Genomic DNA, 12,081 nt, shown 5'->3' with positions numbered 1-12,081 from the left:
AGACATAGGAAATGCTTACCAAAAGTAAGAAGCTGATCAATGCCACTGATAATGCGCTCGCATTCCTCATCCCGTGTTTTCTCTCCCCACTCCCCCATCTTGGGTTTGTATAACAAGTAGTCCACTTCATCTGCAGTTAAAGGAACACTTGCACCGACTTGCTCAGGTGGATCCACTGAATGAAATGAATATAACATTATTTGCAGAAATGCATAGAAGCTATTTAGAACAAAGTACTTCGCAAAATGTTTTGTTTTTTAAACAAATAGCATACTAAAGATAGAGCTGGAATGTGGATAGATGTGCAGTTGAAAAAATGGGAAACATGCAGATTTATAAATGTGCATCTTCCTCAATAACAAAGGCCAAGCAATGGCCAGATGACATTTAACGGTTTGGTGGTGTTTGATTGTCTGATAATTGATCGCGGTGAAATGCCTGCATGCAATCAATTATAAGAGGATCAAAACACAAACCAAATGCGCTCGCCCCAACCCCTGCCCGCCCCCTCTTACCTGGTTGCTCGCCGCCAGGTCCCCTTCGCCTGTGCAGCATCAGATCAGTCCCTCTAATGCAGGTAGGATCTGACGGTGCAGGGTCCCCTTTTCTTTTTTTTTCCAGTCCCCCGCCTCCCATGTTGAGGTAGCGAGGGACATCCACGCAAACCCCCAAGACTAATCCATACTGATCATGGGGAGAAGAGGACACCTCCGCGCCACATGTTCGGTATGTATTTGCCAAATTGTTCGTTTTTAAATCGATCGAATGGTACTGACCAAATTCGGTCAAAAGTACCATTCGATCAAATAAACAATTATGCTAATACCCAATTAACAGGTTATCATTATGTGAGCTTGGAGTGTGATGCACCTTCAACAGAGCCTTGGAAGGTACTGCTGCTTTTGCAACACAGGCTCTGTACTACTTAATGTGGGCTGGGCCATACAGCAGAGTGGTCATGATCGAGAGTCAGATTTGCGTCTGAGCCTTGCAAGGTCACATTGGGCTTAGACTGGGCGTTGCAGGAACTTCAGAGCATTCAGTAGGGCGAAAACAGGACTATGCAGAGAAACACGCAAAAGCACTAGCAGAGCCGGCAGAAGCACTGAAGCAGCTCTTTAAGTCAGAAAGTGGAGAGCTGCTGCTGGAAGACGAGAGAAAACACGAGAGGGAGAAATGACTTGCCGTAATGATCTTTCTATGGATTATCTCCCACAGATTCTGCATCTTGATAGATATCCATCATCCAGCACAGCTGTTCGGAAACTTTGACAGCGGCGTAGTGGACCTCGACTCGGCCGTCAATCCGCCTTGGTCGGTGCTCGATCTTCGGCTCCGGAAGGGACGCCAGGCATTGTATATAGAACACGTCACATGCTTCAGTTCCTCCCTTTTTTACCCCGCTTTTGAACGCTGCAGAGGAATACCAACGGGAGGAGTACAACTATCCTGTAAAAAACTTAAAAGGATACATCCCAAAGGGTGATCCCATATAATTAGAGATTCAACATTTTTTTTCTGTTTTGCTTAGAACAATGAGTGAAAACAGGCACCCCAACGTCTTTGTCACTTGGATAGAAGCATTGAGCGACAACACTTTCTAAGCGGGGACAGCTGGGGGGGTGATGACGAATCTGCGGGAGACGAATCCATAGAAATATCTTTACGGTAAATAATTTCTTCTTCAATGGATTGCTTTTCTCCCACTGATTTTTCATCTTTACTCCCCAAGCAGTTGAGCTAAAGGAGGAGGACAGAAAGTAGGTCCTGCAGAACTGACCTACCAAAGTGTGCGTCTGCCCCGAGGGAAACATCCAAAGCATAATGCCTGGTGAAAATATGCAAAGACGACCATGTGGTTGCACGGCACATTTCCATAACAGGAAGACTCCTCTGTAGGGCTGTGGAAGCTGCAAACCCTCTGGTTGAATGCTCTCTGATACCTGGCGGATATTCTCTGCCTGCTGACTGGTAACATTCAGATATACATAAAATGATCCACTGTAAAGGCTTTGTTTTGTTATGGCGAGACCCTTACGAGATAGAGAAGGGGTTACGAACAAATGGTTAATTTTCCGGAACTCAGATGTGCGGGCGATGTAAAAGCTGAAGGCTCTTTTTGGGTCAAGACAGTGAAAACGCTCCTCTTTCTAGGGGTGTGGACGGGGGCAAAGCACAGGCAAATCAATAGATTGTGAAAGGTGGAATTCAGAAACTATTTTTGGAAGGAAGCCAGGTCTGGCATTGAGAGAAACCTTTTCTCTAACAAAATGCAAAAAAGGTGGTCTGCAGCAAAATGCCTGCAGTTCCCTAACTCGCTTGGCTCACGTGATTGCAAACAAGAAGGCTGTTTTAAGAGAGAAGAACAGGAATGCATAGGCTCAAACGGAGCCGTAATCAAAAAGGTCAAAACCAGATTAAGGTTCCAATCTGGAACAACAAAAGGGGTTGGCGGAAACGTATTCAGGCGGCCCTTCAGGAATTGGGCCATGACCGGAATAGAGCCCCGATCCGGGGACCTTTTGAACACAGACAACACTGCCAAATACCCTTTGGTAACTCGAAGGCCTGCTGAGGCCAGTGACAGTGACAAAAGGAACTCCATCACTGTAGTGGTGGTGCAAGAGATGGGGTCAATCTCCGGTTCCCTGCACCAGGCCTCAAATCTTCTTCACCTGCATATGCACAGCGATCTAGTAGAAGGTCTGCGTGCAGCCAGCAACACCTCAAGCACTTCCTCCGAGAGGTCCCAGTCACCATGTCTCATCCTCTCAAGAACCATGAATGTAGATAGAGGGAATCTGGAGTTGGGTGAATCAGGAGATCCGGACGCTGAGGCAACCGGCGAGGTGGGCAGATGGTCAGATCCAAGAGGTCGGAGTACCATGCTCTACTCTCCCAGTCCGAGGCAATCAAGATCATGGTCGTTCAGAATCTCTTCAGCCTCCTGAGAACCCAAAAAATTACGGGAATCGGGGCGGGGGGGGAGGGGGGGGCGGGGTGGGGAGGGGAGGGAGCGTAGTGGAAAGGGAAGGTCCAATCCACCAGAAAAGCATTCCCGAGTGCAGCGTTCGCTAGAAATTCCCTCAAGCAAAACTGTTTGCATATCCTGTTGGACTCCGTGGTGAACAGATCCACCGCTCTTGTACCCCGGAGAGAAAAGAACTCTTCCAAGACTTCCTGACGCACTTCCCACTTGTGTGAGACCGTGCTCTGCCTGCTAAGAGGATACGCCAAACCATTCTTCGTCCCTGCCAGATGAACTGCTGAGAACGAGATCTTGTTCTCTAGCAACCAGAACCACAGTAGCATTGCCTCTGTGCAAAGGGGATGGGAGTGCATACCACCCTGTTTGTGTAGGTGGTGCATGGCCACCGTGTTGGCCCGTTAGAATGATGACATGCTTCCCCTTGAGAGGCAGGGTGAAAGCTCTCAGGGCTAGCACCATGGCTCGCAACTCCAGTCTGTTGATATGCCATTTGGTTTCTGTCGTGGACCAAAGGCCGTGGACCAAAGGCTGTTCACCCAAGGGAGCCAGAAGGTTTCCCCTGTGATAAGGTTGCTACGGTTGTCCCACCAGCCTAAGTCGAGGACCACTTGTGGTTGGACACATGGAGAGGATCCGTGAGGGCTCCAAGATACTGAAACCATTGAGCTCGTAAGAGCCACTGGAGGGATCTCATGCGCAGCCTGGTCTCTGGCACTAGAAAAATACAGGAGGCCATGAGACCTAAGAGGCGGAGGAAGGACACTGCTGGTAAAGTGGTGTAGTCCCGGAACAAATGCACTATCTGCTGTCTCTTCGGGGGGCGGGAGGGAGCTTTCCCCATCCGAGTGTCTAGCACTGTTCCGATGAACTGGAGTCTCTGGACTGGTGTCACATAGGACTTCTTCAAATTAAGGGAGAAGCCCAGCCTGTGCAGTAGCTGACAGGTGTCCTCCAGGTGAGACAAAACCTGCACTGCAGACTTCCTCAGATCAGCCAGTCGTTGAGGTAACTGAAATATGTGCACCCCGGATCTCCTGAGGTGAGCCGCGACTACAGCCATGAGCTTGGTGAAGACCCCCAGAGCGGAGGTCAACGCAAAAGGCAGCACTTTGAACTGATAGTGCTTGTCCCCTATGAGGAACTGTAGGAACCTCCTGTGCTTTTGAAGCATCGGAAAATGGAAATGGGCATCCGGTAGGTCCATTAACACCAGCGAGTCTTGAAATTCGAGAGCATGTAGAATCTCTCTTAACGTCACCATCCTGAAATTGTTTTTCCTCTGGAACTTGTTTAAGACTCTGAGGTCCAGAATGGGACAGGAACTTCCTCCCTTCTTGGGCACCAGAAAATACCAGGAATACCATCCCAACCCTTTCTGTTCAGGAAGTACCTCTTTCCACAACACCCTTTGACAAGGCTCTCAGTTCTTCCTGGAGCTCCTGTCCCAGTTGGATCGGGGGAGGTAGGGGTCTGTTTGGTGGCCTTTTTAAGAAGGGCAGACAATAACCCCACCAAATTTGTTGCAGGGCCCAGGCACCAGAGGTAATCTCCTGCCACTGTGGCCAGTGCCCTGCCAACCAGTAAGTCCTCGAAGGGGAAATCAAAGTGGATTAGAGGGCGTTACTGCCCCTGCCTGATGGCCTCTCGAAAGCCCCTCTGCTCCTTCTAGGACGCGACAAACGCCTTTGCACCTGCCTGGCTTGTGTGAGCTCCGCTTTTCTGCCATAGGGTGCATAGAGCCTACAGCCTCTGCCCCTCGAGGCAAAGCTGACAGCAGGTTTGGCCGGCTGAGCAGCTAAGCCCAGCAATTTCAGAGACTCTGAATTTTTCTAAAGTGCCATCTAAGTTTTGTCTAAAAAAGCATATCTTCCTCAAAAGGCATGTCCAGTAGGTGGTTTTGATCAGGGGAAAATCCAGAGGTTTTTGAATAGGATTGCCTCCTCATAACTATTGCCAAACCGATTGAGCGGCCAATGCCGTCCGCAACGTCCAGGCCCGTCTGCAATGACTGCTTGGCTACCGTCTTGCCATCCTTCACCAGCTGTATAAATCTGTCCTGCACCCTCAGGGACGTATTCTGCAGCATGTTCCACAGCTTTCCACAAACTGTAGGAATATTTAGCAAACCCGGAAGCTACATTTGTGGCTTTGAGTGCCATACTGCCAGATGTGAAACCTTTCATGGCCAAAGCGTCTTTCCCTCCCTATCCGGAGGAAGATTTAACGTGGATGCCGTGGGTCTGGTGGGTATCGTGGCAGCTTGCAGTAAAGCCCTTCCGGGGCAGGGTGTGTAGAGAGGAAAGAAGGATCCCCTCTTGCCGGCCTGTACTTCCCAGTGAAATTGGCATTTACTGGGGGAGGCGTTCAAGGGTGTTGCCAAAGGGAGGCTAAGGGGTCTGCTAGGGCCTGATTGAAAGGCACGTTATGGTCAACTGCTGGACATTCATCAAGGATGTCTGTCAGGTCATACCCCTGAAGGGGTGTGGTGGATGACTTTAACCCAACAGTGTCTACAATTCTCTCTACCAATGCCCTAAACTTAACATTTCCATGCATTTAGGGTTGGGTTTGCTGTATATAAAGGTCTGGGGCTGTCTAGACCACTAGGTTCTTGCAGCCCTTGGGTCAGTGCCATTAGATCAGCCTGATCGTCAAAATAATCGATACCGCTGGCTCCTGTGTAAATTGAGTTGACATAATCGTTGTCATCGGGCTGGTTAACGCTGAAGAGCGACCACATAGAATCGAAGAACCCTTACCTCGATAGCGGCTGAAAAGAATTGTCATTGGTATTCAACGTCAAGGGTTTATACGAAGATGCAATGGCTTTGGACGCCGGTTGCATGGGCTTTAACGCCGGCAGTACAACCTGTGCCGCCAACGGCATAGTTTTCGGCGCCGACTCCTCCGAACTGACGATGGTCGCCATGGGAGGCAGCCTTTGGCTGGCTTTCCGAAGGCGTTTTCCCTGCCTTTTTTGCTGAGCCCCGAAGGCTTAGTCGACATTGATGGTGTCGATTTGGTGGCCAGGGTGGCTCCCAAGGCCTGCTGGTCGGGGATTGGGGAGGGGCACCGTGCCGACAGCCACCTGTTGTTTAAACACGTTTTTCTCATTTAAAACTTTACCACTCTTCACGAGAAGAGCTCGATTCATGCTGATGGTGGTGGTGTCGCTTCTTCTTCCGTGAGGAAGAGGAATGGCTCCTAGGGTGGGACTGTTACTTTGTTTTCTTCCGATGTCTGTCTGTCTTCAATCTTCTTGGGGGTGGGCTCCTCAGTCTTGGAAGACTGGATGAGAGACCGCGCAGCAGATTCAGAGGGCAGTCGGCCCAGAGCCAGTTTACCGGCTCTCTCACGCAGGGACTTGGGTTGCATTATCGTGCACAAAGCACATGCCTCTCTGTCATGTGCCGAACCCAAACACCACAGACAAACATTGTGGGGGTCAGTAACCAACATTTTGGCCTTGAAATCAGCGCACCGTTCAAGACCCGGTGAGTGGACTTGTGTCAAGGTTTTTACCAAACATGAACCATTTCATGAAGAAAAAAAACTGTATAGTAAATTTGAGTCATGTTGCCGAAGTAGAGTGAAAGCGCGCAGAAAAAAGGAACTGAAGCATGGGGCGTAGTGACGTGTTATATATATATATATATGACGCCTGACATCACCTCCGGAGCAGATGATCGCGCACCGACCGAGTGGGATCGACTGCCGAGTAAAGGTCCACTATGCCCCCTGTAGAAAAGTTTGCGAACAGCAGAGCTGGAAGATGGATATCTATCAAGAGGAGGAATCTGCAAGAGAAAAGCAATCCATTGAAACCAAGTGCTCAACAGGACCACTGTGAGACAAAAACTAAGTAAAGCACAATAGGGAAAAGCAGTGGCATAACACAAAATGTGGGGTGGAGGGGCCTGCTGACTTCCACCCCCCCTTAACCCCAGGTTCTCGGATAAGTGCAGGCTGGGCCAAAGAAGTCTGGGCTGGCCTGGTCCACCAAGTATGTGCAATGCCTATGACACAGGAGCGTTTTAATAATATTTTCATGATGCATGCGTCCACAGCATTGTCATTGTGTCCGTTTCATGCAGCTCTACCCACGATATGGGCCAGCATTTCAATTGTAAATCCCTGATGTTGCAGCACCAATCTATACTACTAAGGCCTCTGTAAACCACTCATTAAATTGTGGACACAATCTATGCCAGTAATGGCCACTGTAAATTATTTTTAGGAAGTTGTGGCCACAATCAAGGCCAGTATGTGTACTGCAACCTCTGGATATGATCAGTGGCACAACAGTGCTGAATATATGAAATATTATGCATTTGTTATGCAGACATAGGAAGTTCAGAGAAAAAAGCAAACAAGTGTCCAATATTGTGGCTTGTCTGCCTCCCACGTGCATATTATTGCAGCAACTGGCAAATAAAAGCACAAGCAATGCGTTTTTAAAGGAGAAACCCCAAAAAACCAAATCAAACATTCAATTTAAAGTGACATTCATTTTTAGTTTTGGCTATTAGGTGGCACTCTAAGCGCTACCTTTAAGTTGGAACTATTGTCATTAAAATAAGCGCTTAAAAGTGTACATGAAAATGAGGGTCTTTAATGCTTTTGAATGTAGCTGACATATGAGGATGGTTACATGGTCTGTAGGTGGTGTTTGGTTATTTGTCCACCCAGGAACACCCATTAGTGAGGGAAATCTGTGTGTTTTTCCAACCATTCCCACCCAAAACCACAACCCTGTTGCACTCTTTGCTTGCATTTGTATTGTGTGCAGAATTTGGCAGCCGTTTTTTACTTCCAAAGTGGTGGCCACTATATGTAAATGTGTGTAACACATTAATTTGTTTAGTGCTTTAAATAAAATATATAGTAGTGCTTGTATGTTTTGTAATACACATTGTAGTTTAAAAAATGACCAACTTTACATTAAAAGCATATATATATACACATATATATATATATATAAATACATATATATTCAGTGAAAAAACTTTGTTAAAGGGACGTTATGGTTAAGTTGCGCCGCTAAAAACCTTTCAAATTCAGTGGAAAAAACTTTGTTAAAGGGACGTTATGGTTCCAAGTAAAACCGAAAAACCCTTGAAATTCGCCAGTTATGGTAAGCTAAGCTAAGGGTTTTTCGGTTTTACTTGGAACCATAACGTCCCTTTAACAAAGTTTTTTCACTGACTTTCTTAGGTTTTTAGTAGTGCAACTTAACCATAACGTCCATTTAACAAAGTTTTTTCAATGAATTTCATAGGTTTTTAGTAGTGCAACTTAACAATAATGACTTTGACTTTATATAAGTCATATGGAACTGACTGAATCTCTTCTACTTTACTTGATGTCCGCAAACTCATTTAATGTTCGCGGACATGTTCGAAGAACAGTACCACTACCTAAAAACTCTGGGGGGGTATGTTTGATTGTTATATCATAACATAGGAACATTTAACAAATTCAAAAAGGAGCACACAAACACATTATATGTACTAATACATAAGAAATGTAACCCATATATACAACACACTAACCATTCATTTAAATGCACCATGTTCTAAAATGGAATATACCACAAGAAGATAAATTGGCTTCCAACATAATTACCTCACAAACACGCCAGAACTGAGAACAAGAGCAGACCCACTGAGTACATAGGACATATCTTACCTGAAATAGTAAGTGTACTTAATTTTATTCATTTATTTATAAACTTTCTGTATTAGATAAAAAAATGTATTATTTTTTTTTTCTCACAGAAATGCCTAGTACTCTGGAATGGCTAGAGGAGCATTTCCCACATGAAGAAATGCCACAAGATAGTGAAACTAATGGTAAACACTTTATAATATAAACCATTTAATTATTATTATTATTTTGTATACATTTAACATATATATATATATATATATATATATTTTTTTTTTTTTTGTACAGAGCATACCAAAATAGAAAATACTTCAGAAAAACCTGTTATGGATAACACTTTTCACAGTACAGAAGAAAAAATTGATTTATTGTTGACTAATTTTAATAAATTGAAAACTTTTGTGGAAGATCATTTTAAACCAAAAACCTCGTACCATTGCCCCACATGCACTTGTCCCTCCTCACCATATCCCAGTCAATTATCCCCAAACCCTCTACAAAACCCAAAACGTTTTGATGAGACTTCCATCCCTTCTTCACCTAATAACAATCATGTTGAAACCCCTAATTCTCCAGTTTTTGTTTCCGTTTCTGCCTCACCTTCTCTGTCATAAATTATTAATATATGTTAAATAAAGTTTAATTTTTATATTGTGGTGTAAATAGTTTCTTTTTTTTTAAATAAAAACAATGTAGGTGTCCGCGGACAGTGCAGGTGTTCTGAAATGTTCGTAAATAAACGAAAATAGAGGTGTCCTGAAGAACACTATACCTGTTCGTAGTGTTCGCTAGCAAGTTCAAGCTGTTCTAAGAACACACGCAGTGTCCTGAAATGTTCATTTCACGTGTGCCGCATTTTTAATTACTTCAGGACCCGAACAGTGTCCGTAGAACATCAACGTGCATGCGCTAACCAATCTCCGTGCATTTGGTGTCCTGCGGACATGCGCTTCCTTCGCGGACTTGTTCACGAACGGATCATATGACCGCGCCCACGCTGATGGCATGTTCTGAATGCGGACACTGTTCGTGTCCCCGAACAATTTAAAAGTACATTTTCAATTAATCCATAATATTTTTCAATAAAATCTCACCATGGCACAAGTCCCACATAGTAATCCTGAGATTCTACATACCTTTTGAAACTTTTTTTTGTGTTCGATCTGTCCGCGGACAGCACGCATGTCCGCGGACCGTGCAGAAGCACCCCTATAAAAGACCACGCCCTAGAGCTTATTCTCATTGTGTTTCTGGCTATTCTTCAGAACACCGATTTTTGCTGCCACCTGCAGATTACACCATCATCGAGATGGCATCCATGGCTGAACTACTGCCACCTGGTGCTGCACCTGCTTCAGCACCACCCACACCCCCTCCAGCACCACCACCTCCCCAAGGGCCTGAGGAGGGGAACAGGAAGTCAAAAATTATAAATGCTTAACACCTACTTCAAAATGGATGTTGCAATTCCAAAAAAGGTCGCAATGCATTTTGTACATTTCTCAGAAAAATCTGATTGCCACCATAAGTAAGATGGACTCCATCTATGCGAAAAATGTTTGTACTACGAAACAGAATATTTTCATTGTGAAAAGACGGCATGCCAAAATCTTTTAGAAAGGCACAAACAGCTTTATTAACATTGCGCCTTGCTTTTTCCATTTGTGGTCCAAATGAAGAAGAACAAAGCCACATTTGTCTCTGCGCAATCCGTGAAAATAACACTTGAGAATTAGGAAACATGTCCATAACCTTCCCAAGTCCTTCTTTCATAGCAAATTGCAAAACAATTCCAGTCACATGTCCTAAACTGTTCCCTCCACAATGAATTACAATTATGTCTGGATGTTGCTCTGTCTCCAAAGTAGCACAGAGAGGTAGCAAGTCCAACCACTTCATTCCACGTACTCCATGCCAGTGTACTTCCACATGTGGGAATCCAAGATCTACAGCTACTCCACAGCTTTCTGCATTCACCTTCAACCAATATATCCATGAATCTCCCAAAACCCATACAATCTTTTTCCTAAAACACACAGACATAGCCATCTGTTGTTCTCTCAGCAAAAACAGTATATGAGAAACTCTCTTCTGGCACAACACACCCACTAAACTTTCCTGATCAATCCCTTTCAGTACTCATTCTCATTTGCATGACTTCTGAACCCAAAAATCCCCGGATGTAACTCCCGATGTCCGCAAACTACCGCCATGTCCGCGGACATATCGTAACATGAACAGCCCTTCTACCATTTCCACTTCACTCTCTCTGCCATTCCCTCATTGGATGTAGCTAAGAAGTCACACCAATAACATTCGAGACCTCTACATCTAACTGCATCATCATAGATCAGCACTGCAAATGTACTGCGAATCTCTCTGAGTACAAGTTTCATATCATTGGCAAGCACCATCTACCAGAAATACTGTACAAGTCTACAAGATTTCTACTTGCAGCTCCATGCATATCCATATGTATGAACACAAACTTCAGGTATGCATATTTTCTGTACAGTAGATGAACACATTTTCAAACAGACTTTTAGCTTGTGTAATCTGTAAAATGAATTTACTGTATTTTTTTCAATTTCCTAAAATCAACTATCACTTATAAACCTTTATACTATTTACTTTCTTTATACACACACACTCAAATCATGTTAAACTAACATTTTTTAAATGAAATATATAGACTACATATATTCAAATAAAATTGCATGCAAGCACAATCTATGTTTAAATCTTTAAAACAATACTTATACAATTTCATATTTTTTTGTTTTTATTTATTTACTTAATTACTTTAATTTAGACATGACATTGAGGCGCTATTACCTAGAACAGCTTAGTTACAGAAATAGTGGTATTCACTGGTATATTATAAATTTCACAAGACATAGTAAAGATATTTTTTTTGCTACAGTTAGTCATTCAATACAATTTGTTCATTAAGAACATATCATATGTACTGAACTGATGCAATGTATTTTATGTAAATAAATTAGTTTAATGGTTTTGAAGAAGGAACTGAGGATTTTCAGTCTCCTGAAAAGAAGCAGCCGAATTCGAAGAACAAAGAACTAAGAAGTTACCTGTTAATTTAAGAAAAAAAGTAAGTAGAATATCACCATAATATTTGTATTATTACTCAAACATACTGTAAAGTTAATACAAGCTATTTATGTGCTAGAAATAGAGATTGTGTACCATTTTGTCGAAAAATCTCCATGTCTTAAACAGCGATTTACAGCCAGAATGGCACACAAATTCCTATTTTTGGACACACAAATTACCCAACTGAACCGCTACAATTTTCATATTATAGAACAAACAACTCTTTTAATTGTATACATTAGATTTACTATTTGTACTTTTCCACACGACTAGCTTACTTTTTTTGTCATCTGAACCCGTTTAGTAACACA

At 43.8% G+C, this 12,081-nt stretch overlaps 1 protein-coding gene across 3 annotated transcripts in view; it reads right to left on the bottom strand.

Moving 5' to 3' along the window:
- Nucleotides 1–12,081, bottom strand: part of BRWD1 (bromodomain and WD repeat domain containing 1) — a 3,236,587-nt gene that overhangs the window by 1,065,442 nt on the left and 2,159,064 nt on the right. For all 3 annotated transcript variants that reach the window (XM_069636064.1, XM_069636066.1, XM_069636065.1), the window contains one exon: nt 20–175. In XM_069636064.1, coding sequence (XP_069492165.1) covers nt 20–175 — 156 coding nt within the window. The remainder of the gene's footprint in view (nt 1–19; nt 176–12,081) is intronic.

This window comes from Ambystoma mexicanum, chromosome 7p (assembly GCF_040938575.1).
Source record: "Ambystoma mexicanum isolate Mex_15411 chromosome 7p, UKY_AmexF1_1, whole genome shotgun sequence".
NCBI lineage: Eukaryota > Metazoa > Chordata > Amphibia > Caudata > Ambystomatidae > Ambystoma > Ambystoma mexicanum.
The sequence above is the reverse complement of the archived record's forward strand: the minus strand, read 5'-3'. Positions and strand labels throughout refer to the sequence as shown.